The sequence below is a fragment of the Dromiciops gliroides genome, chromosome 2, assembly GCF_019393635.1.
Source record: "Dromiciops gliroides isolate mDroGli1 chromosome 2, mDroGli1.pri, whole genome shotgun sequence".
NCBI lineage: Eukaryota > Metazoa > Chordata > Mammalia > Microbiotheria > Microbiotheriidae > Dromiciops > Dromiciops gliroides.
The window spans coordinates 291,955,716-291,983,021 of record NC_057862.1 but is presented as its reverse complement, the minus strand read 5'-3'; the positions used below and the strand labels follow the sequence as shown (position 1 = coordinate 291,983,021).

Here is a 27,306-nt window from a genome sequence, read left to right as displayed (position 1 = left end):
TCAGTCGTGTCCAACTCTTCAAGACCCCTTTTGGGCTCTTCTTGGCAGAGATACTGGATTGGTTTGCCATTTCCTTCTCCAGCTCATTTTACAGACAAGGAAACTGAGGCAAACAGGATTAAGTGACTTGGCCAGGGTTATACAGCTACTAAGTGTCTGATACCTGATTTGAACTCAGGTTTTCCTGACTCTGGGCCCAGCATTCCCTTACCCCTCAAATTACTTTGTTTATTTTGTATATACATTTAGCTGTAAGTATGCTCTCCCCTGAGGGGGCAGGGATTGATTCATTTTTGTCCTTGTATCCCCAGTGACTAATATAGTGCCTGGCACATAGTAGGTGCTTAATAAATGCTTGTGATTGATTGATTGACCTTGGGAAAGTTGCCTCCCATTCCTTGATCACAGTTTCCCTATCTGTAAAACGAAAGGTTTAGGTTAGAATATCTAAGACCCTTTTATTTATGACATTCAATGTTCTCTGATTTTTTTTTAAGTGAGGCAATTGGGGTTAAGTGACTTGCCCAGGGTCACACAGCTAGTAAGTGTTAAGTGTCTGAGGCCGGATTTGAACTCAGGTACTCCTGACTCCAGGACAAGTGCTCTATCCACTGTACCACCTAGCTGCCCCAATGTTCTATGATTTTTAAGGCCTTTTTAAGCTTTCCTCTGAACTCCCATCTCCCCCCAATTCCAGCACAGACATCCGGGACTCTACAATTCTCATTATAGAATTCATTAAGTTGAACTTCAGCTGTTCAGAGGGAGGAAGAAATGGGGTGAGGGGAGCAGAGGTAGACGTACTGGAAAAATACACTTGGTCAAGAGTCAGAAAATCTGGGTTTGTTTTGAGTCCCATCTCTGCCAATAACTGGCTTGGTGACTCTGGGGGCCTTCAGTTCTGGGTCTCTAAGATCCTTTCCAGCTGTAAATTCAATGATCCCACAACTTCATGTCTTGAGCTTACTTCCAACTCTGACATTTGGTGACTGGCATTCTCCACCTTTGGTCCATATTACTGGGCACTGGTCCCTTTCCAAAGACATGGACCGGGGCAGGGATCGGGGTGGGGATGCGAGATGCCAACCGGGTAAAGGGTTGGGGAACAAAAGATGTGAAGAGTCCTTGCTGAAATGGAGCTGAGCCGATCTCTGTGGCTACAGCTCTGCCGAACCTTCACTTTTGCGTTTAGCTGTTTATTGACGCAGGAAATGCTTCCCAAAGCAGGGCTCCGGCTTCTCTTGTTGCATATGCATGTTGGAGGCTGAAACTAGAATCATCTTTATGGCCGAGGGAGGGGGCAGGGCAGACACTTGACACTTACTAGCTGTGTGACCTTGGGCAAGTCACAAACAAAACAAAACTGAAGGATGGCTGGAGAGTGGGTTGAAGGGATGGGGAAGAAACAGGGAAAGGAAAAAGGAAAAGGAGGAGGGAAGGCGAAGGAGGGAGAGGCAGGCAGCGGGCCAGACCCTCTCCTGGAATTCATATCCTTTGTGGTCCTGGGAAGTCTCTCTCTCCCTCTCCCTCTTTGGATTTCCTCCCTCCCCCGTCACCCCCACCCCCACCCCCACCGGATGGTGATGTGGGGGCAGGAAACATTCCAAAACAGCAGGGGGTGGGTGGGTGGGTGGGATTGTGTTCCACCGGGACCTTTTCTATTTATGTCAAGGATTTACAGTTTGGGCCACTTCATCAGTTGAGTGAGAGAATGGAGACAATCACACCAGCAATCACAATAAGAATAGTTGGTACTTTAATGTTTACAAAGTGCTTGATAAATATTTTAATAATTTACAAATACAAATAATTCTTTTATTCTCCGTACAACCCTGGGAGGTAGGTCCTATTATTATCCTCATTTTACAGATGAGGAAACTGAAGCAGGGGGCAGCTAGGTGGCGCAGTGGATAAAGCACTGGCCTTGGATTCAGGAGGACCTGAGTTCAAATCCAGCCTCAGACACTTGACACTTACTAGCTGTGTGACCCTGGGCAAGTCACTTAACCCTCATTGCCCTGCCCCTCCAAAAAAGGAAACTGAGGCAGACACCTGTTGCCCAGAGTCACATAGTAATTTTCTGAGGCTGGATCATAGACCTAGAGCTGGAAGAGACCATAAAGGACATGCAGTCCAATTCTTTCATTTAGCAGAAGAGGAATGGAAGCCCAGAGAGGTTAAGCCCAAACTTGCCCAAAGTCTCAGAGGTGAGATTTAAACCCAGATACTCTGACTTCAGAGAGAGGGATTTTTTCCCTTATATCACTCTGCCACTTAACTTGGAGTCAAGGGACTTGTGTTCAAATTCTGGCTGTTAAACTTATTAGCTGTGTGATCATGGGCAGAACATGTCATAGCTCAGAGCCTCAGTTTCCTCATCTATGAAATGGGAATAATAACGCTTGATTCATTTGCTGAATCACATTAAGGAAAACCTTAAAGTGCAATAGAAATATGAGGTATGATTCTCATTATTCATTAGTCCCTGGAACTAATAGTCTCTAGGAGGGTCTGGAACAAGGAAAAGAAAAACAACAACATTTTTACTCAACTGATATTTCACCCATCCCACTCATCTCCTGGAATGCATAGCTCATTCACCACATGGGGAAAAATTCAGCCCTGCTTCCAATTATCTTGGACTCCTGGCTCCCCCTTCCTAGTCTAGTGGCAAGAGTGTCTGACTGAGATTCAGGAGAGTTTGGTTCACGTCCCAGCTCTCCAATTAACTCATTGTATAAGCCTTCCTCCTCTCTGAACTAAAAGGGAGTTGTAATGGAAAGAGCACTAGTTAGAAGTCCAAGCACTTGGGTTCAAATTCTGGCTCTATTACTATCTGTGAGGCAAGTAACCCTCTTTGTACCTCAGTTTCCTTATCTGGAAAATGAGAATGTTGGACAAGATCACTGGTGTCAAATGCAAATAGAAACTAGGTCACAAATGTGTATATATAGATCTCCTTAGGCTGCATATTGACTTGGGTTTAAAATATAATGTATATAATAAATATTATATATCATTTATGTATTATACACAATATAATAGATAATAAATATAATGTAATATCATATATAAATAATATCATATAATATAATATATGCCAGGGATTCTTAAACTTTTTCCCACTTTCGACCCCTTTTTTCCCGAGAAATTTTTACGCAACCCCAGGTATATAGGTATATAACATAGTATACAAATCAAATATTTACTGCCAAGTTTTTCATGACCCCCCACATTCAGTTACACAATCCCCATATGGGGTTGTGACTCACAATTTAAGAAGCTTTTATAAATACAACATATAATGTGTATGATATAGCTTGTTAAGGGCTAAAATTCTAGCTAAACTGTCTAAAATATCTAATGAGTGGTCGCCAATAAATTATAAGCTTTAGCAAGAGTTAGACTTTTAAGCATTTATTAAGGAGAACAAGAATTTGGTAAAGAGAGAGAGAAAGGCCTACATTCATCTATCTATTAAAGGGAGAGCACATTTCTAGCTCCTCTCTCCACCAGAGTCCAAAGGAAAGAGAGAACGAGTCAGAGCGTCCGGCTCTTCCTTCTTCCTCCCACTAGCAAACGTCACTTCCAGACGCCAAAGAAAAGATGCATGTTCTTGCCCTCAAAGACCTTCCTTTCATGGTGGAACTTTCCTACAGTAAGTCTCCAGCAGGTGGCATCATTCCAATAGTTAGTCTTATTGTATTTTTGTTTATTTTGATTAAATATTCTACTTCACATGTTGGGGGAGGAAAGGACAGTGCATTTGATACTTCTGAACTCACAATCTTTAAGATCCCAGCTAGCACTAAATTCTAAAACTCCATGGTCTCTAAGGTTTCTTCCAACTCTGACAATCTTTGTTTTTTCCTTTCTACCTTTGGGTCATGTATTCACTCACTATCAAGAAGTGGGGATTAAGAGTATTGGGGGGGGGCAACTAGGTGGCGCAGTGGATAAAGCACTGACCCTGGATTCAGGAGGATCTGAGTTCAAATTCGGACTCAGACACTTGACACTTGACACTTACTAGCTGTGTGACTCTGGGCAAGTCACTTAACTCTCATTGCCCTGCAAAAAAAACCAAAAACAAACAAAAAAAGAAGTGTTTGGTGGAATGAAGGTCTTGGATTCCTGGTGGCTCTTACTCTCCTCATCATTGCAAGTAGCTTTAATGTGTTTGTGTGTGCGCATCTATATCTATTTATATTCTAGGTGTGACATGTCCTGGGACACCCAACCTCCCTTCTCTCTCTCTTTGGACTAGCTTGCTTTCCTTAGCCTGCCCTCATGCTGACCAGGCTAGGTTTGGTTTGGTTTGTTGTGGGGGGAGGCAGCCATGGCCATGGCCCTGTGGCTGCTATTCAAGTTTCTCAAGATGGGTAACCCAGATGTGTGTGTGTGTGTGGAGGGGGTGTGCAGTCCTGCTATTCACCACTGTAGTTCCTGAGTCCCTACTAGTGTGCTTCCCATTTACACAAAATTGGTCATAATAACACCATTAACACTTTTAAAAAAATAAATTGATGTGTTCTGTTTCTTCATATTTACTCCCATTATTCCTTCCATCCCCCCTCCCAGAAAGGTATGTCATATAACAAATAGTGTTTTTTTAAAAAGATGAAAAAAATCAGCACAACTGATTGATACAATGAAAAATCCTAAAATTTGTTGACCTCCCACCTGCACAAAAACAAAAGGAGGTTGAGGGTATCTTTTTGTATCTCTTCATTCATAACCTCATTGATTCTTTTTTTGGGGAGGGGTGGGGGGAAGTAGGTCAATGAAGGTTAAGTGACTTGCCCAGGATCACACAGCTAGTAAGTGTCAAGTGTCTGAGGCTGGATATTTTTCCTCATTGACTCTTTGGGGTTTTTTGGGGGGTTTTTGCAGGGCAGTGAGGGTTAAGTGACTTGCCCAGGGTCACACAGCTAGTAAGTGTCAAGTGTCTGAGGCTGGATTTGAACTCCGGTCTTCCTGAATCCAGGGCTGGTGCTTTATCCACTGTGTCACCTAGTTGCTCCCCCGCCATTGACTCTTAAAGATGAAACACCTAAAAATGAGAAAGCAAATGCAAAAATAATCATAACATTTATTCAAAAGAAGGAACTCAGGGGGCAGCTATGTGGCGCAGTGGATAGAGCACTGGCCCTGGATTCAAGAGTACCTGAGTTCAAATCCGACCTCAGACACTTGACACTTACTAGCTGTGTGACCCTGGGCAAGTCATTTAACCCCCATAGCCCTGCAAAAAAAAAGAAAAAAAAAAGAAGGAACTCTCCAAGATAGTCATAACATTGACTAGAAAGAAGACAAAATCATGATTAAAAATAACAAGACCACCTATAAACCTGGATCACACTCTACTAATAATGTACACAATGTCTGTGAGAGAGAGTGGGTGGCACACACTTACAGAAATCTAGCAGGGAGGCACATGAATAGGAATAGAACATTCCCATGCCTGGAACAACCCATGACTTGAGACAGCAGGACTTGAAGCCCTTGGTATCTTTAGAAAACAATCCGTACATGTCACCTGCTGGGCAAAAGTGCTTCTCTGCTATCTACCCCCCTTCTGGACCTCACAGCTCCCCTGCTGAATGTCATTACTCTGCTACTCTTATGCCACTGAAGCAATGTCAAGCTCCTTTAGCACCCACCACCGTCCTGGCAAGATGCTGGAAAAGTGTTATGTTCTTTTGGCAAAATGCATCAGCACAGCTCAAAATAGCTACAGAATCCATCTTTCCTCTTCTTCCCCCTCCCCCTCTCAAGCTTATGGAGGGCAATAAAGAGCAACACAGGCATCCAGGAGAGGTTCTCCTTTATCAATCAGGCTTTGGATGGTGCTACAGGGCAATAAGCCCAGATAACTTTTCAAAAAGCAAAGGATCCTACTTTCTTTTGATCATATTCTAGCAGCTGCAACCTATCTGCCTTCAGTCAGTGCTCTCAACTGATTCACCCTTTATCCAATCAGCTCTTGGAGAAGCAATGCCTCTATTCTAAATAACACAACACCCAGCAGATTAGCCGCAGAGGCTGTCTGCAACCTTGGTTCCTAGCAACTTCTATAAGTAGCTTCCTCCATTGCTTTCTGTGTATCCTGATTCCTTCTGTTGTCAGCTTCCTCTCCTGTTTCTGTCTTAACCTGGCCATCTACCTATCTATCTACGTACCTACCTACCTTCCTTCCTTCCTTCCTGCCTACTGTTTCTAATGCCTTATATAAGGGCCTCCTCATAAGCAGTGACTCATCTCTAACTTATAATATAAAACTAAAAAAATATACCTTTATTTCAGGTATGGCCTCAGTCCCCATAAAATCATCCCATATATTCCCATATTTGATTCATAGTTTACCAGCTATATTCTTCAAAACTTTAAAAAACAGTCATATGAGAATGAACTGATGAACCCCAATGCATTGCATAATGCATCTTTAACTTAGCCAGTACTCTACCTTCAAATAGCTCTTCTCAGTACATTTATCTGAGGGACATTTTTCTCTCTGTCCTCAGAACAGTTTGTGTCTTCAAGAATTTATATCTAAGGGACTATTGTCAAGCTGATTTTATCCATATTCCTTCCACAAATGTTTTTTTTTTTTCCCTACCTCTTTTGGCAACCAAAATGTGCACGTACAAAAAGGGCAGTGCCTTCTCGCTCTCCTTTTCTCAAATGCATCTCTATTTTATGTATCTCTATCTCCCTATCTTGGACAGCTAGGTGGCACAGTGGATAGAGCGCCCAGCCTAGAGTCAGAAAGACTTATCTTCCTGAGGTCAGCTGGCTTCTTACACTTACTAGCTGCATGACTCTGGGCAAATCACTTAACCCAGTTTGCCTCAGTTTCTTCATCTATAAAATGAGTTGGAGAAGGAAATGGCAAACCACTTCAGTAACTTTGCCAAGAAAACCCCAAAGGGGGTTACAAAGAGTCAGATACAACTGGAAAATGACTGAATAGTAACATCTCTCTATCTATATGTAGCCTATCTCTATATAGCCCACCTATGTTGTTTTATATACCTAGTAGTCTTTCTATATAGCTATCATCTATTTACATATATACATACATACAAATATAAATGTGTGCATACACAGGCCATACTCTTGGCCTTGATTTATGACTTCATATAATATAATGAAATATATGATAAATTATATATTATAAATATTATTATATATTACATAATTATATAAAGCCTTTACTGAACATCTACTAGGAGCCTTGTTTCAGGGCCTCTGTCTCCAAAAAGCTAGGTGGGAGTAGAACATTTATGTCTTCTATATGTCCATGAATCAGTCCATGAATAATCACACATCGATGTGATTATTCCTTTCACCAGTGCTGATCACCACCCTTCCACAACTTCTTGTCATTCAGTGTGATTCTTACCATCCCCTCCCATAAATCCTCCATAAAGGATCTACCCAATATGTGGGAGGCGTTTTATTTGGGGCTTACTAATACCTTGTGGAAACACACAGATGAGAAATTAGAAATGAGATAGAAAACATGTTAACAAGTATGATCGTTAGTAATTTTGGGTTGGATCTATTATTTCATTGATACAAGAAATTTTCCTAGTGAGGAAATTTTTTCACCGATTCAGATTGACAATTGTTCTGTGATTGCATTTTATAGAGGTGCCCAGTGCACTAAGAGATTGAGTGACTTGCCCTGGATTACCATCTTGGGTCAGAGAAGAAACTTGAGCCCAGGTCTTCCTAATTCTGAGATCAGCTCTGTAGTTTCTGCTCAATGCTGCCTCCCCATTCAGATCAATGGAATAGGCCAAAGATAGATTGATTCTAAGCTCACTGAGGGAAGGGCCTGTTTCATTTCTGTCTTCATATACCTTGCACAGCACAAGCATTTAATAAAATCTTGTTGATGGGTAGCAATAACATATTTATAGATCATTTTAATGTTACTTACAACTTTCCTTATCTTAACCATGAGTTATGCTGGGCTCACTGTTTCCATTTCACTGATTAGGAAACCATGGCTAAGAGATAATAATAATTTTTTATAACACTTTACCTTGACCTCTATTTTTTTATTCATCTGGATTTGCTTTATTGTGTCTTGGTTTCTCATAAAGTCATTAGCAGGGGCAGCTAGGTGGCACAGTGGATAGAGCACTGGCCCTGGAGTCAGGAGTACCCGAGTTCAAATCCGGCCTCAGACACTTAACACTTAGTAGCTGTGTGACCCTGGGCAAGTCCCTTAACCCCAATTGCCTCACTTAAAAAAAAATAAAGTCATTAGCTTCCATTTGTTCAATCCTAATTCTTAGGCAATTATTTTCTTCAGAAAGCTTTTCCATTTGGCTTTTCAAGCTGTTGACTTTTTTTTACCATAACTTTCCTTCATCACTCTCATTTCTCTTTCCATTTTTTTCTACCTCTCTTACTTTATCTTCAAAGTCCTTTTTGAGTACTTCTATGGCCTGAGACCAATTTGTATTTTTCCTGGAAGCTTTGGATGTAGGAGCCCTGATGTTGCTATCCTCTTCTAAGGGTATACCTCCATCTTCCTTGTCACCAAAGAAACTTTCTATGGTTTGCATCTTTTTCTGTCTGCTCATTTTGCTGCCTATTTCTTGACTTTTAACTCCTTCTTAAAGTGGGATACTGCTTACAGGATGCACTCTCCCAGGCTTCAGGGGGTCCAAGGTGTTACAATTTAAGGAGATGCAGGTTATTCACTCACCTGGCCTGTGCTCTGGTCTGTAAATAACCCCAGGCCTACTTGCTCTTCAACCAGGAAATTAAATTTGGTTTCGCTGAGGTCGATAGCTCTGGTGAGCCTATGCCCGTCCCCCACCTGGGCTGCCACCTCTCAAGACTCCTTCCTGGTTCCCTGCATGGGTAAAACAACCTAATTCCACCTCAGTGCCAGCAGAAACCCTTGTAATTTCCCCATGGCCAACCGCTTGACCCTCTCAGACCATGCGCTTAGTTGCAGAGGATGCTAGCTCTGCAGCCAATTCAAAGGCTCTTGGGGCCTCTTTCTCTGGTGCGGCCTGCTTGGGGCTGGATCTGTGTCAGCGTGGTCTGGGTCTGGGTGGCCAGCCTGAGTCTGTATCTGTGTCGGCGTGACTGCGGGGTTGGGCTCCACTCCCACCCTGGCACAGCAGACCCCTTCTGCCAACCTTCTAAGCCATCTTTGGCTGGGAAATAACCTCACACCATCTTTTTGTGGGCTCTGCTGCTCCAGGTATTGTCCTAACTTTATAACACTTTACCACCTAAGCAAGTGCACAGTGCTTGGCCTCAAGCAATCCCTCTCCCCTTACACATTCATTATCTCATTTGGAATGTGAAGTGCCTTGTGTGGTCACACAACTACTAAATATTAGAGACAATATTTTGAACCCAAGTCTCCTGACTTCTGATCTTACACCCTTTCCATTACCCCATGCTCCCTGTTGTGGGATGTCTTCAGGCAGAAGCTGGATGGCCCCATTCTGGGAAGAACATTCCTCTTTTCATGTACAGTTTGGATTAGATGTCCCCTTGAGGGGACAGCTAGGTGGCGCAGTGGATAGAGCACCAGCCCTGGAGTCAGGAGTACCTGAGTTCAAATCCAACCTTAGGCACTTAACACTTACTAGCTGTGTGACCCTGGGCAAGTCACTTAACCCCAATTGCCTCACTAAAAAAAAAAAATGTGTCTAAGATGTCCCCTTGAGGTCCCTCTTAACTCTGAGATCCTGTGATTCCTCCCTGAAGGCTGTAGGAATTGAGTGGAAGGAGAGACCTCTGTTGTCCATGGCCAGCTGGCCACGGGGTCTGGGTAAGGCTGATATAAGAGCCCTTAGGGGCATCCTGAGCAAGGTAGGCCCCTTCTCTCACCTCCCCAAAAGGAATTTCCCAAATACCCTGGGCACTGAAGATGTAGGTTGCTAGAGGAGCCCCACTTCTACCTCAACTAGTCTGTAACTCCCTTACTGTGGTATGAACGCCTTGAGGGGAAGAATGATGTCTTATTCTGCTCTCTATTTACTTCAGTGCCAGGATGGGGCCCTACACATAGGAAATATTTATCTAAGGAAATTGAGTTTAGATCACAGGTCAAAGAGACTGTGACTGAAAGCTGGAAGAGGCCTTAGAGATTATGTAGTCCAACCCCCTGATTTTGCACAGGAGAAAACGGAGACCAGGGGAGGGGAAGTGGGAAATTTGTTGAATTGAATTTGTCAAACTTCCCTATTCCTGCTTCTCCCCTCAAGCCTGATGAGCTCAGTTTGTGCTCTCCTCAGGGAACCTCCCCCACAACCCTGGTTCAAATTCACTGAACTCAATGGGCTTCCTTCAGATCAACACACACCCCCATCCATCCGCCCACAGCTCCCCAGGCTCCCTGTAGCCTCATATTCTGTTCTTGTTTCCAAGAGAGATGAGAGACTAAAAGAAAGAACATGGGCTGCTGGTTGCCTTGCATGAGGAAATCCCAGGGATGAGGTTTTCATGTGGGCACAAATAAAAAGAAGATGTGCCTCCTGCAAGTCTCAGAGAGCTTCTGATTAACAGGACGTTATTGCCAATAGCAGTACCAACAGAGTTTTCTATAACATTTGATGATCTAGAAAGTGGGCCCTTTGCCTGGGGAGGGAACTAGTGAAATTACTCTTGTCCCTGTCTTGCAAAAAGTCAAGTGAGTCTCTGGGAGGTAGTAACTTGATCTCAGTCACAGGACTAGAAAATGTTGGAGTTGGGGACTTGACCTTTGGTCCATGGCTCTTTCCATTGTGTCAAGCTGTTTATACCAGAGGGTCAGCTTCTCTGTGGCCCAGAAGCTGATCCGTAGAGACTGCTACTTCCTGCCTGTCCTCCTACAGGGTGGGCAGAACTCAGCCCTTCCCTGCGGTCCTTGCTTCCTATAGGGCCAGTCAGGAGCAATAGCAGAACCTGTACATGCCATACAGGTACATTCCATGCATACCCGTATGTCTCCAACATTCTCAATAGGCCCCTGGCTAATTTTGGTGTTGGAGAAAGAAGTGGGATGGCATCATCAACTAGCTAAATGAAAAAGGGGTGGGATGATTTACCTCCAAGCACCATGAAAAGGGTACCAGATGTTTTGATATGGTCCTGAGGTCAGCTAGATAGTACAGTGCATAGAGCAATGGGCTTGGGATCAGGAAGACTCATCTTCCTAAGTTCAAATCTGGTCTCAGACACTTACTAGCTGTGTGATCCTGGGCAAGTCACTTAACTTTGTTTGCCTCAGTTTCCTCATCTGTAACTTGAACTGGAGAAGGAAATGGCAAACCACTACAGTATTTTGGGCAGCTAGGTGGCACAGTGGATAAAGCACTGGCCCTGGATTCAGGAGGACCTGAGTTCAAATCCGGCCTCAGACACTTAACACTTACTAGCTGTGTGACCCTGGGCAAGTCACTTAACCCCAATTGCCCTGCAAAAAGAAAAAAATGTATAATGGATATGGTCCTGAAGAGAAGTGAGATGACTTTATTCAGCCACCCTTGACCCTTGACCCTTGTCCCACTTCTCCCAATTTACTCATCTCAGTCATAAAGTCAGGAGGAGACTAGAAACTTGGAGGAGCCATTAAAAGAAACTTGGGTTTGTAGGATTTAGAGTTGGAAAGGGATCACCTAGTCCAATCCCCTTAGTTACAAGTGAGAAAAGCAAATCCTAGAAAGCTGGTCATTGCCTGAGGTCACATGGGCAGGGAGTGACAGAGCTCCGAATCCTCTGATTTCAAATACAGTCATCAGGGTTCAGGTCCTGGCTCTGTCTTTACTTGTCACTTTCCCCTTCTGGCCTTCAGTTATGGTTGTTAAAGTCCAGATCTGATACTCTTAGCTCTAATATTCTCAAGTTCTAGAAATGTTCTTGAATTGTTACTGGAAAGATTCATGTGAAATACGGGGATGTACTTCTTTGGTGGTATATGGGTGGGTCCTGGTGATTAGATCTTGGAGCACCCCCTGAAAGGGGATGGAGGTATGGAGACAAAAGCCTGCCCTGGTTGGCCTCTCAGGTTCCACTCAATCTTATTTTTCCCTTCTCTTCTCTCCTCAACCCCAGCAGACGTTTCTGTCGCTGTGTATAAGCAGTGGATTCCAAACACCAATTTTGAAGATGCTTCCAACTGGGACAAAAACCGAACTCCAAGTGAGACCGACATTGTCGTGTTTGACAGCAATAAGGTACTTTCCATTTCCTGGAATCTTCCTTGTGATTGTTTAAAGAGGCAGAGAAGTGAGATGGGTTCATCAACTAGATAAATGAAAGGGGTGGGGTTGTTTACTTCAAGCACCATGAAAAGGGTACCAGATGCTTTTATATGGTCCTGGAGAGAAGTGAGATGACTTTATTCAATCATCCTTGACCCTTGTCCCTCTTCCCCAATTCACTCCTCTCAGTCCTAAAGTGAGGAGGAGACTGGAAACTTGGAGGGGCCATTAAAAGAGATGTGGGGAGGGACAGCTAGGGGGCACAGTGGATAGAGCACCAGCCCTGGAGTCATGAGGACCTGAGTTCAAATCTGGTCTCAGACACTTGATACTTACTAGCTGTGTGACCCTGGGCAAGTCACTTAACCCCAATTGCTTCACCCCCCCTCCAAAAAAAAGAGATGTGGGGATACCTAATTTGGGGAAGAGAAGACTGGGCAATGGAGTAGGGGGTGACTCCTGTCTTCTAGAGCTATCATGGGGAAGAGGGACTAGACTAGTTTTACTTATAGATAGAAGGCAAAGCTGACAGTTCATGGAAGAAGCACTGAATTTGGAGTCAAAGAACCTGGGTTCAAATCCTGGCTTTGTCACTTATTACCCATATGACCTCAGGCAAGTTGGTTTACTTTTCTGGTCTCCAGTTTCCTCATTTAGAAACTGAGTGGATTGGTCTAAGGTCCCATCAAGTTCTGGGAAACTGCTTCTGTTTCCTCACCTCCCTTTCATTTCTCAGTCCTTTGCCATCTGCTTCTGGCTTCACCACTCTACTGAGATTGTTCTCTCAAAAGGTTAGCAAAGGTCTTTTAACTTCTAAATCTGTGGGCTTTTCAAAGTCCCCATCCAATTTGACCTCTCTGAGGCTTTTGACACTGTCCACCAATTACATTGGGTTTAATTGACCAGGTATTTCTTAAGCACCTTCTATGTAGAGGTCATCTAAATCTATCAAAATGTATGATCCTATGAAATGATAGGGAGGTAGACTTTGTCTCCATATGAGAAGGGGGGAGGTTCCTTACAATCAGAGCTGTCCAGTAGTGGAATTGGCTTCCTGAGAATAGAGTGTTCTTTCATCACTAGAGGTCTTCAAGCAGAATCGATTGCCACTTGTTGGGGATGTTATAGAGGAGATTCCTGCTTTGGAATAGGTTGGACCAGATGACCTCTCTGGTGCCTTCTTCCTTTATGATTATGAAGTCTAACTAGTCCTACCCCTTGTACTCCCCAAAACTTGTTTTTTCAGTTGTTTCAGTCATGTCTGACTCTTCATGACCCCATTTGGGGTTTATCTTGGCAAAGATACTGAAATGGTTTGCCATTTCCTTCTCCAGCTCATTTTACAGATGAGGAAACTGAGGGAAAGAAGGTTAAGTGAATTGACCAGGGTCACACTGCTAATAAGTGTCTAAGGCCAGATTTGAACTCAGGGAGATGAGTCTTCCTGATTCCAGACTTGACTCTCTATCCATTGCGACACCTAGCTGCACAAGACACTAACCTTTTAAACTTTTCATTTCATCCCCTCAGATGGTCTCTGTATTTGTTGGGAGCACCCATGTCCTTACGGGCGCAGTAAGTATAGCATTTTGCTAAGGATGCCCAGTGCATCTTCTCCTGGCGTAACACCCCGCTAGTGGAATGGGCTGGGGGAAGTTGCTCAGCCAAGACTCCAGCTAGATGCATCCTCAGGACTCAGAGGATCTTGGGGTCTAGTTTCTAAAATGGATTCTGATCTCTCCCTCCCTCCCTCCTCTGAACCCCAACCACACTGAGCATCTGTACTGAGAAGCAATATTGTGTAGAGGAGGAAGCTTTCAGTAGTCCTGACAGCATAAGAAACGGGTACAGATTACTATAAGACAAACACGAATATGATAAGGGTACAAAACTAATATGAAACACAATGCAAAAAAGAGAAAGGAAAGACCGCTTGGTGGGCAGGGAAGGCTTCCTGGGGAAGACAGCCCCTGGGCTGGGCCTTGAAGCAAAGGAAGAATGGCAACAGCGGTTGAGGGATGAGCATTCTAGCCACAGCACTACAGAACGTGAGACAGATAGAATGACCCAAAGAGCAGTTAAGAGTTGGGTGTGTATGCAAAGGTCCAAGGGATGATGAATCATCTAGTCTGGTTAGAATTTAGAATGTGAAGGGGAACACTGGAAAATAATTATCTCAACACTTCCATGGTTCTGTGACCTCATGGATGTTGGCACTCGTACCAAAGTGTAGCTTACAATTCATCTACACCTTCTCACCCTAAGCTCTCCCACAAATCCTTCATTAGCATGTCCACTCAACCTCTCAGTACATCAGTGGTCTCCAAATTTTTTTGCTTGAGCAAAGCATCCATAGGTTTTTAAATACTTTAGAGCAAATATCCCCAATAAGTTTTTTCATTTATTATTAACTAATATTTATTCATTCACTGTTTAATCAAAATTTAATGATTCTATCATATTAAATATAATATTCAATAATAAATCAATATTTATTACTTGCACATACTATTGATATTTATGTACTTTATGTTATATACTCCATGGAAATGGAAATTAAAAAAGAATGAGATCATATTATGATACCAGCTTCTAGAATAAATAGGGAAAAACTGGGGTTTATTGAGTAAGAGAATGCTTCATAAGGTCAGACCTATGTAATGATTGGAATGGTGCCACCTGCTAGAGACTTACTGTAGGAAAGCTCCACCATGAGGAGAAGGCGCCTGAGGGCAAAACATGTGGCTTTTCTTTGGTGTCAGGAAGTGACGGTTGCTTGTGGGAGGAAGACAGGGTGAGGCTGGCGCTCTCTGCTCGGTTTCTTGAAGACTCTGGTGGAGAGTGGAGCTAAAGATGCCCTCTCCCTTTGATAGATAGATGAATCTAGGCCTTTCTCTTTTTACCAAATTCTTATTCTCCTTAATAAATGCTCAAAAGTCTAACTCTTGCTAAAGCTTATAATTTATTGGCGACCACTCGTTAGATATTTTAGATGGACTAGCTCACTGGCCCTGGAGTCAGGAGGACCTGAGCTCAAATCTGGCCTCAGACACTTAACACTTACTGGCTGTGTGACCCTGGGCAAGTCACTTAACCCCAATTGCCTCACCAAAAAAAAAAAAAAAAAAAGGAAACAGACTAGCTAGAATTTTAGCCCCTTACACCTACACTTTAGGAAAATCACTTTGGTGGCTATATGGAGGGTAGATTGGAAAAAGGAGAGGCTGGAGGTAGGGAGAGCACTTAGGAGGCTATTGCAATAGTCTAGGTGACAGGTGATGATGTCATTGACTATGGTAGTGATGGTGTGAGTAGAGAAAAAGGAACAGAGGAGGGTTATGTGAAAACAGAATGGATGAGATTTGGTGACTGATTATACATGTCAGGTAAAGGAAAGTGAGAGTTAGAATAATGTTGAAGTTATTAAACGAAAAGGATGGTGGTTCCCTCAACAATAACAGGTGAGTTTGGAAGATGGGTGAATTTGGAGTTAATGTGATCAGATAATGTGAAGAGCTCAATCTAGGATCTTTTGTACCTAGGGGTGCTTACTCAGTGTGTGCAAGCTCATTCTAGTCTCTCTAAAGTAAGGGGGGGAAGGATGGGGCTTCTCCTCTCTGGTCACTGTCATAGACTATAGACCCCACTCTGGGGGAGGGGGCTATTACAGATATGAGGTGGGGGGGGGAGCAGGAAATGGGTTCACTGGCAGGGAGAGTGTTGACTTTATTCGATGATAACTCATAGTTTCCGCTATGGTTGTCTGGGCAGTGGATAAAGTTATAATCACTGTGAGTGGGCAATGCCTCACTCAGAAATGGATGATCTCTAAGGCAGTTCTGCAAAATTGCCTCTGTTTTCCTACTTCCCTCTGCTTCTGATATCACCACCCTACAGATATTGCTCTCCCAAACATTATCAAAGGTCTATCAAACTCTAGCTCCCTTCAAAACACAGCTCACGGAGCAGCTAGATGGCACAGTGGATAGAGCAGTGGCCCTGGAGTCAGGAGTACCTGAGTTCAAATCCGGCCTCAGACACTTAACACCTACTAGCTGTGTGACCCTGGGCAAGTCACTTAACCCCAATTGCCTCACTAAAAAAAAAAAAAAAGCACAGCTCACATGCCAAGGCCTTTCCTTATCCTCCCTTCCCTTCCCCAAGTCATTAAAGCCCTCTCCTTCCTGAAATTACTTTGTGTAACTTTATCCTTTGTGTTTGTTGTTGTTTATCCTCCATTCTAGAAAAGGACCAATCCTTTGTCTTTACTTATTCATATATATGCCATATCCCTTGTTCCTTGAGGGTAGGAACAATTTCATTTTTGTCTCTGTATGCTCAGCATAGTAACTTGCCCATAACAGGTCCTTAAGGAATGGGAAGAGGATAGGAACGTGCAGAGCAGAGCAATGGAATGTTTCCTCATCCATGAAATGGGTATGTGAGGAACTATGATTAATAATTGATATCTTGGGGAGATTCAGAGCTTCCACTTTCTTCCAAAAGTCCTTCAGTTTTTCCTGAAAGACATTACTGATAAAATTGCATTTAACTCTCTTTATCTTTGTCAGACCCATCCCAAGCTTGCAAGGAATTTGAGGTGAGGAAGCTCACTGTTCTACTCAGGCATGGGTGGAGACAGATTCTTTTGTCTAGATGCCTGAAGGTGGGGTAGTCTGAGTAGAAATAATTTCTCTGTTCTAGGGTCACTCAGCCAACCCCATTGAAACGGATATACATTCAGGGCAGCTAGGTGGTGCAGTGGATAAAGCACTGGACTTGGATTCAGGAGGACCTGAGTTCAAATCCAGCCTCAGACACTATGCTAGCTGTGTGACCCTGGGCAAGTCACTTAACCCTCATTTCCCTGCAAAAAAAAAAAAAAGAAAAGGGTATACATTCTTAATCAATTAGATTTGATTGCTGTTTGATAAACCACCTACTATTTGGAAGGGTATATGAACTATGAGCCTGCTGCCATGATTATCTTTGGTCTGAGAAAGAGGCCCAAACAACAACCATCCTTTTATCAATAACTTCCTGGCCTTCTTAATAAAAATGATTAAATTACCCAGAAACTATGTCTCTCATATTTCTATTCATCACAGGTATAATGAGTGGAGAAATACTGGAGGATAAGAGGTCTGATTTTGCTGGAGTCAAGCCTCTTTCTAAGAAACTAAAGGAAAGAAGAGACTTGACCCTTTTTGTATCCCCAGCACAATATACCTGGCACATAGTAAGCGCTTAATAAATGTTTATTGACAGTGACAGAGAATGGAGGGATTGATGTGTGAAATAAGTAGAAGACAAAGGCAACAGAAGCTGTCCTCCATTTACTCAGTAAAAAAGGAAATTCCCAAACTGAGAGGGAATATGAAGGGAATGGTATAGGGAGCTTGAGGACAGAGGAGGAAACTTGAAGTTGCTACTTAAAGTAATGTGGTAAAGAGTCACTTAGGGAAAAAGAGGATTGGTCTATAGTCTTGAGGGCCAAGTTGAAATTAGAAAACAAATTTGTAGTCTGTTGCATACCCTGGGTGGTGTGATTTCCTCCACATCAGAATAATGGGAACAAACGAGGTGGGTGAGAGGAGTTCTGGACACCTTCAACCCATATCATCTGACCACAGGTCCAAGGTTCTCTCTACCATATCTCTTTGACTGGGAGTCAGGATAACTGGGTTGCCATTTTCTTGTTGCCATCTGCTAAGCTATATGATATTTGGTATATATATATTTGGTATGTTAAAAACATAAATTTAATACAACAGGAGCAAAACTGATCTGCTTTTTTGTGTCCTCTTCTGAACCTCCCTCTCTTTCCTTTTATGTGTTTTTAACATTTCATTGTTGCTCTTTTGGGGCTATATTTGTGTAAAAATATTTTGAATGACTAGCCTAATTTGGGGGGGTTAAAGCTGACTGGGGTACCAATTCTGGGACTGTTGACTATTTGGCTATCTGCTATTAATTTAATATGGGCCATTTATAAAGTTCCACCACACTGCTCCCAAATTGATAAGCAAAATATTAAGAAGCCTCTTAACCAAATAATCAAAACAGAGTTTATTTATGAGATACTATTTAAAATTAAGAATACAGGGAAATAAAATGTACAACCTGACTGTATTGCAGTGCATCTCTTTCCACGGTGTCTCTTTCCCACCTGCTGAGCTTCGAACTTTTTTAATACAATAAGGGCCTTAGCCGTGCCTCGCCTCAGGGCACTCAGGTCCTTTATTCTAACTCCAAGCCCCTTTCACTTTGTAAATCCCCCTGCTTCTAACTTTCCTCTCCTTACTGCCACTGCTGAACCCCTGTGTTTCTCTCTCACCGACCTTCTGTCTGTCTGCTCTGTCAGTCTGCCCTTTGGCCTCTCTTTTCCCTGCTCCTAGTCCTTCTCATCTTCTCCTGCGTTCTTGTAGCCCCCTGTCTGTCTTCTCCAACCTTTGTCGTCTCCTCAGCAGCCTCTTGACCTCTTCTTGTCCCTTGTCTTGTCCATCTGAACCCCCTCAGTCTAACTTCCAGGTCTATATATATCTTTCTTTTCTCCACTCAAATCTCAGGGCTTCCTGCACTCCCACAGACCAAGCTAATCCTCCAGCCAGGGCTGTGGCCGGTGGGGGTGGGGTGGGTGCACTACAGCCTCATGTGCCTCAGCACAGGCTATCCTGGATCTTTAGTATAGCTCCGCTCAGGTTGGAGGGAGCTGGGGGCTTTTTCCCCCAGCTGTCTGACCTGGCATCTTGTACAGCCCACGGGGCTTTTGGGCTCAGCTGAAGCAGAGGGGGAGGGGCACCAGCACCTCCCACACAGAAGAGACCCTGAGGGCCTAAGGCTTTTTAATCTCAGCCCAAAGGTAGGGTCCCCAAATCAAAATAAATTTCCACATTTGTGTGTGTGTGTGTGTGTGTGTGTGTTTGTCTCAATACCTATCACCTCTCTCTTTACCAACACCACCTCTACTAAATAAAAGTTTTCCCTTGTAACAAATAAATATGGGGCTATTGTTGTTCAGTCGTGTCTGATTCTTCATGATCCCATTTGGGGTTTTCTTGGCAAAGATACTGGAATGGTTTGCCATTTCCTTCTCTAGCCCATTTTACAAATGAGGAAACTGAGGTAAAAAGGGTTAAGTGACTTTCCCAGGGTCACACAGCCAGTAAGGGTCTGAGGTCAGATTTTAAGTCAGGAAGATGAGCCTTCCTGACCCCAAGCCTAGCTATCCACTGATCTGCCTAGCTGTCCTTAACAAATAAATAGGGCAGCTAGGTGACACAGTGAATAAAGCACTAGTCCTGGATTCAGAAGAACCTGAGTTCAAATCCAGCCTCAGACACCTGACCTAGCTGTGTGACCCTGGGCAAGTCATTTAACCCTCATTGCCCCACAAAACACACAAATAAATAAATATGATCAAGCAAAATAAAGGAACATATCGGTTGTATCTGAATGCTGTTGTTTCCTTCTGTATGTTCAGTCCATCATCATCTCTCTGCTAAGAGGTGGGAGGCAAGTATCATCATCACTCATCTGAAGTCATGATTAGTCACAGCATTGGGTCCTGACATCTTTCAAAGCTGTTTTCTTTTACGTTACCATCATTGCATAAAGTGTTCTCATCATTCTGCACAGGTCCATATGAGTCTTCCCAAGAACCTCTGAATCTGTCATCTTAATTAATTCCTTCGGTTCAATAATATTCCATTATATTCACATACCACAATTTACTCAGCCACTACCTATTCTCCCTTCTCTCTTCCTCTAAGGCTAAGCCTTAGCCCTCCAGTTGTCCCAGGGGTTTCCATCCCTCTCTCTCTGGGTAGAGAGGAGGAAAAGTGCCTATTTCAGTGTTTAGAGAATGCCATTGAGAAAAGAGACCTAAAGGGTCTTCCTTAGGCTTTTCTGATGCAATGAAATTCTGAGTTCTTAGAAAGGACTGGAAAAATCCCATTACTTATGATGGAGCCCCAAAGGATCCCTGCTCTGACTTAGAAGGTACTACCATCTTGAAGACTTGGGGACATGTTTAACAAGGTCCATCCTAACCTTTGCCCCTCTCTCTTCCCTTGAAGTAAATGAAAGGCTCTCTTCTAATAGGAACTATACCAAAGAATCAAATAGGTGTAGACCATGGGGAACTATAAAAACTAGACCTCAGGCCTTAGATCTGGGGATCTGAGGATGACGGGAGAGAAGAGGTCAGTCCTCAATGTTCCCCAGATAGGACTCATATCCTATGGCACAGGGTGAACAAGAAAGTCTCTTAAGCTTTGCTGAGGTCTCAGCATCAAGCAAGTGGACCTAAGCAGGAGCAAAGGTTCTGACACCAAAGGCAGCAAGCTATAGTAAAAAGGACCTGTCCTGAGGGGTCAGGGTTAAGACATCCTTCTCTGATAATTTGCCATGAGACCGTAGGAACATCATTTACCCTGACTGGATCTCAGCTTCTTCTTCATCTCATAAATAGGGAATTTGAAGAGATCTATCATGGGTCTTGAAGACTTAGCCAAGTCCCCATAGCATCAGTCCCTTATCCTCAGCCCAGCACTTCCCCTCCACTAATTTCTGTACCCTGATCACCAAGCCTTCCTGACCTTCCTTGTCTTGCTTAGATGGATATAATCTCAGACATCTCCTGCACATAATTCTTGACTACTTTCTACTCTCTTGATACTGGCTTTTAGTACCTACTTCCTCTTTTCTTCTTTCCCCCTTCCACAATACACCCCTGACCATAAGAGTTGTTCTAGATACAGTAAACAGGTTTTCCAATCTTGTGTTTTGCCCCTTTCTGTGCATGCATGAAGACAGGGAAAGGAGTATGAATTAAGACCACTTGGCAGGAAAGGGGCACATGTCTCATGAAGTCACTGGCCTTAGGCATGGACCTGACTGGAGTTCCCAGGACTAAAATTCCTATGACGCTGTGAGCCTAGTTATAGGATAATCACATCATGAAGCATGATTCTGGTTGGTGTGAGTAGACAACTTAGAAGATGGAGAATTATGAGGGGGTCCCTCCTATCAACACATTCAGTTTAGTAGCTGCTGCATAAAGTCTGATTTAAGAAACATCAACTTAGGGGGCAACTAGGTGGCACAGTGGATAAAGCACTGGCCCTGGATTCAGGAAGACCTGAGTTCAAATCCAGCCTCAGACACTTGACACTTACTAGCTGTGTGACCCTGGGCAAGTCACTTAACCCTCATTGCCCCGCAAAAACAAAACAAAAAACAAAAGAAACATCAGCCTAAAAGCCTAGAGTCTCCTTATATTTATAAGTTGCCCACCACAGGAAGCTTTAGGAAGCTGTTACTCTCACTGGGGCTACTGGCAGCAACTACTGTCTTCTTACTCCATAGCTTAAGTCCCCTACTCCAAGTGTGGTCACATTAGTTCCCCTTCCAAGGTCCATCCTTTCCCCTTCTACTCATTGGGACAGGGGCATATGACCTGGGGAAAATCAGCTCACTTTGGTTGGTCATTCTCTCTGTCTGATAGTTATTAAGCATCTGCCAATGTACTAAAACCATCTGTTGTTACTCAGGCAATTTACCTACTGTCAATTGTTCTCTACAGTTAAAGTTTGTACCACATATCTCAAGTCTCCTGAGATCAGAACTCTCTTCCTACTGATCTTCTAGACCAATTCAATTCAATAAACATGTATTAAGCACCTACTATGTACAAGGCACCATGTTGGATATCATGTACATAAAGAGCAAATGAAGGGGCAGCTAGGTGGCACAGTGGATAAAGCACTGGCCCTGGATTCAGGAGTACCTGAGTTCAAATTCGGCCTCAGACACTTGACACTTACTAGCTGTGTGACCCTAGGCAAGTCACTTAACCCCCATTGTCCCACTCCCACCCAAAAAAAGAGAGCAAATGAGATAGTCTGTGCTCTTTGGGATTTTACATTCTGCTGGAGGTGTGCTTCTGTGTGTGGATGGTTGGGGGGGTGCAGGACAAGAATATATGGGCATATCTAAGAAATGACCAGCAGGATGATTTTTTTTAAAAACCTGGAAAGACTTACATGAACTGATATGATATAAAGTGAAATGAGCAAAACCAGGAGAACATTGTACACAGGAACAGCAACATTGTGCAATGATCAGTTGTGGATAACTTAGCTGTTGCCAGCAACAACAGTGATCCAAGACCATCCCAAAAGACATATGATGAAAAATGCTATCAGCCTCCAGAGAAAGAACTGATGGAGTCTGAATACAGACTGAAGCATGCTATTTTTCTCTCTTCTTTTTTCATTCCTTTCTTTCTCTGTCTTCTTGCACAAAATGACTAACACACAAATGTTTTACATGATTGCACATACATAATCTATATCAGAATACTTACTGTCTCAGGGAGGAAAGGATAGCATTTAGAACTCTAAACTTAAGAAAAATAACAAATATTTTTAAATTGTTTTTACAGGTAATTGAGGAGAAAAAGAAAATATTATTGAAAATGTATATGGGGGCAGCTAGGTGGTGCAGTGGAGTCAGGAGTACCTGAGTTCAAATCTGGCCTCAGACACTTAACACTTAATAGCTGTGTGACCCTGGGCAAATCACTTGACCCCAGTTGCCTCACCAAAAAAAAAGAAAAGAAGAAAAGAAAATGTATATGGGCACAACTAAGTAAATACAAAATCGTTTGAGAAGGAAGAAAGCATTTGTAACTGTTAATAGTGGAGGCCAGTCAGGAAAGGCTGCAAGTAGAAGCAGAAAACTGAGCTGTGTTTTGAAGGAAGCTAGAGATTCTACAAGGTGGGGGTGAGGAGAGAATGCATTCAAAGCAACGGGACAACCTGTGTAAAGGCAAAGAAATTGAACATTGTATAGAGGGAATGGCAAGTAGGCCAGTTTGGCAGAGTGTTTGAAGGGGATTAACATGGAAAAATAGGTTAAAGCCAGATTGAGGTATTTAAGTGCCAGAAAGAGGAGTTTGCATTGTATCCTAGAGACAATAGGGAGAAGCTGAAACTTCTTGAGCTAGGGAGTGATGTGGTTACACCAGCATCTTAAGAATATCAAGAATAGCTGCCCCCAGTACTTCTGATAAAGGCCTCATCTCTAAAATATATAGGGGACTAAATCAAATTTATAAGAATCCAAGTCATTCCCCAATTGAGAAATGGTCAAAGGATATGAGCAGGCAGTTTTCTGATGAAGAAACCAAAGCTATCTATTCCCATATGAAAAAATGCTCTAAATCTCTAATGATTAGAGAGATGCAAATTAAAACAACTCTGAGGTACCACCTGACACCTATCAGATTGGCTAAAATGACAAAAAAGGAAAATAATAAATGTTGGAGAAGCTGTGGGAAAATTGGAACACTAATGCATTGTTGGTGGAACTGTGAACTGATCCAGCCATTCTGGAGAGCAATTTGGAATTATGCCCAAAGGGCGATAAAGCTGTCCATACCCTTTGACCCAGCAATACCACTTTTGGGTCTTTTCCCCAAAGAAATCATGGAAAGGAGAAAGGGATCCACATGTACAAAAATATTTATAGCTGCTCTTTACGTGGTGGCAAGGAATTGGAAGTTGAGGGGGTGCCCATCAATTGGGGAATGGCTGGACAAGTTGTGGTATATGAATACAATGGAATACTATTGTGCTGTAAGAAATGATGAGCAGGAGGAGTTCAGAGAAACCTGTAGGGTCTTGCGTGGGCTGATGATGAGTGAGATGAGCAGAACCAGAAGAACATTGTACACAGTATCATCAACATTGAGTATTGATCTACTGTGATGGACTATATTCTTCTCACCAATGCAATAGTACAGAAGAGTTCCAGGGAACTCATGATAGAAGAGGATCTCCAAATCCAGGGAAAAAAAAAAAGAACTGTGGAGTATAGATGCTGAATGAACCATACTATTTCTTTTGTTTTTGGTGCTGTTGTTTTTTCTATTTTGAAGTTCTTCATCATTGCTCTGATTTTTTCCTTATAACATGACTAATGCAGAAATAGGATTAATGTTATGCGTGTGTGTGTGTGTGTGTGTGTGTGTGTGTGTGTATATATATATATATATATATATATATATATATATATATATATATATATATATATATATATATATATATATATATATATCAGATTACCTGCTGTCTAGGGGAGGGGGGGAGGGAGGGGAGGGAGGGAGAAAAATCTGAAATTGGAAAGCCTGTATAAACAAAAGTTGAGAACTATCTTTACATGTAACGGGAAAAAAATAAAATACTTTATTAATTAAGAAAAAAAAAAGAATAGCTGCCCCAAGATATTAGAAATGGTGGAGACAGGGGCAGCTAGGTGGCACAGAGGATAAAGCACCAGCCCTGGATTCAGGAGTTCCTGAGTTCAAATCTGGCCTCAGACAGTTGACACTTACTAGCTGTGTGACCCTGGGCAAGTCACTTAACCCCCATTGCCCTGCAAAGAAAGAAAGAAAGAAAGAAAGAAAGAAAGAAAGAAAGAAAGAAAGAAAGAAAGAAAGAAAGAAAGAAAGAAAGAAAGAAAGAAAGGAAGGAAGAAAGAAAGAAAGGAAGAAAGAAAGAAAGAAAGAAATGGTAGAGACAGAATAGAGAGGATTTGACCACTGATTAGAAATGGGAGAAGAGGGGGGCAGCTAGATGGCATAGTGGATAGAGCACTGTCCCTAGAGTCAGGAGTACCTGAGTTCAAATCCGGCCTCAGATACTTAACACTTACTAGCTGTGTGACCCTGGGCAAGTCACTTAACCCCAATTGCCTGACTTAAAAAAAAAAAAAAGAATTAGAAATGGGAGAAGAGGGAGAAGGAAGCAGTAAGAATGACACCCAGGCTGCAAACCCTTAGAAAGGTTTAGAAATAAGATGTTCCCCTCAACAGAAATAAGGAAGGGGTATACCCCTTCATGTTATAACATGAAATGTCTGGAAAGATAGGTGTGAGCTAGATTGTAGAGGGTTTTAAATGATATGCTTAAGAATCTCTATTCTATACTTGATCAGGGTTCTTAACTCTGTGTGTGTGTGTGTGTGTGTGTGTGTGTGTGTGAGAAAGACAGACAGACAGACAGATGGACCCCTTTCTGCAGTCTGGTGAAATCTATGGACCTCTTCTTAGAATAATGTTATTAAATACATAAAATAAGCACATTGTTGTCATTGTCCTTCATCCTCAAAGAGAACCGTGACATTGGGGTGATGTTATGACTTGCACTGAATTGGATTTAAGTGAAATAGGGCTGTGCAAGGCTACCAACCTCAAGTGTTCCTCCAGAGTCATCTGGGTCCAGTGGCAAGACACATATCAGGATGATTGGAGATGGGTCCAGATGTTTAATAAGGCAATTGGGGTTAAGTGACTTGCCCAGGGTCAAACAGCTAGTAAGTGTCTGAGGTGAAATTTCAACTCAGGTCCTCTTGACTCCAGGGCCAGTGCTTTATTCACTGTGCCAAAAATGAACACGTAGGATTACAAAGGAAACCGATTATTATGAAATAGTTATTTAAATATGTCAAAATGATCTCTGGTTAAGAACACCTGTCCTAGAAACAATAATAAGCTATTGAATTTTGGGGTGTGTGTGTGAGGCAATTGGGGTTAAGTGACTTGCCCAGGGTCACACAGCTAGTAAGTGTTAAGTGTCTGAGGTCAAATTTGAACTCAGGTCCTCTTGAATCCAGGGCTGGTGCTCTATCCACAGCACCACCTAGCTAACCCTATTGAGTATTTTTTAAAGGAGGAGTGACATGCATGGTCAGGCCTGTACCTTAGGAAGATGATTTTGGTGGCTGTGTGGAGGATGGAATAGAGTTTAGAAAGAGACCAAGTAGGAGGCTATTATCAGAGTACAGGTTTTGGGAGTCTAAACCAAAGTAGTGGCCATGTTAAGGGGGAGAAGAAGAATGATGTGGGTGATGTTGTGGAGAGACAATCAATATGACCTAGAAACTAATTGAATTTAGAAGGTAAGGAAGAGGGCAGCTAGGTGTTACAGTGGATAGAGCACTGGCCCTGGAGTCAGGAGGACCTGAGTTCAAATCCAGCCTCAGACACTTAACACTTACTAGCTGTGTGACCCTGGGCAAGTCCCTTAACCCCAACTGCCTCACTAAAAAAAAAGGTAGGGAAGAGAAAAAATACCAGGATGCCTCAGGTTAGGAATCTATGATAGAAATAAGGAACTTTGGAGGAAAGGTAGGTGTGGGAGGAGGTTGGGGAGGAAACATAATGAGTTGTTTTAGACTTTCTAGGGTCGGAATGCTGTTGGGACATTGAATTCGGCAGGAGATGTGTATAGCAGCGATTGGAGATGAGTGATTAAGTCCAGGAAAGAGATTAGGGAGAGATATTGAGGTTGAGTATTGATTAGGACTGGATGTATAGATTTTTGTTGAGATGTGATCACTGAGGGGGGGGGGCAGGTATCGGGAGAGTAGAGAAGAGGGCCAAGAGGAGGCCTTGAAGAGCTCCAATTATCCTTTTAGCTTCCCTTTTTTCCCTTTAGGCTCTGCCAAGAGGAAATACTTCCAACCCTGGATGCCTTCTTGTCTTGAGATCTTCCAATCCAGAGCAGAGGCTGGAATTTTCCAATGCCCATCTCACAGGAATATTTCTTTCCACTTTGACCCTGCTCTCTTCACTCCCAGGATGACTTTGGGGGTTCCATCCCTTGACTCTAGGCTTCAGGTACTAACTACATTGAGATAATTTAGGGAAGGGAGGAGTGAATGGTAGTAAGAACAGTTGTATCTCCTGAACCAGCCCAAAACCCGCCTTTGTTGAAGTCACATTGACCATCCCCCATCACCCAACCTGAATGACCTCCCCTTGCCTGCCTGTAATTTCAGTTCGGTGGTTTCCAGGCACACCCATTCTCTTTCTAGGGCTCAATTTTCAGCTGCGACAACTTGCTTAGGACCACTATTTCTACAGAGGGGCGTGCCCTGCCTCATCTGGATGACATACTTCTCTGAGGCCCTAGAATTGGTTAGGACCTCTGCCCATTTGGTTATGCCTGGGCCCTGCAGCACTGCCAGAAGAGATCCTTTCACTTATCCCTGGACTCCTCATGCCACAGACAGG

The 27,306-nt window shown here is 43.0% G+C and overlaps 1 protein-coding gene across 1 annotated transcript in view; it reads left to right on the top strand.

Annotated features, from left to right (window-relative positions):
* Nucleotides 1-8,964: 8,964 nt before the first annotated feature.
* AMN (amnion associated transmembrane protein) overlaps nt 8,965-27,306 on the top strand; it is a 76,533-nt gene continuing 58,191 nt past the window's right edge. The window contains exons 1-5 of the mRNA XM_043980679.1: nt 8,965-9,096; nt 9,748-9,852; nt 10,788-10,857; nt 12,076-12,197; nt 13,755-13,799. Of these exons, the coding sequence (XP_043836614.1) occupies nt 8,965-9,096; nt 9,748-9,852; nt 10,788-10,857; nt 12,076-12,197; nt 13,755-13,799 (474 nt within the window). The remainder of the gene's footprint in view (nt 9,097-9,747; nt 9,853-10,787; nt 10,858-12,075; nt 12,198-13,754; nt 13,800-27,306) is intronic.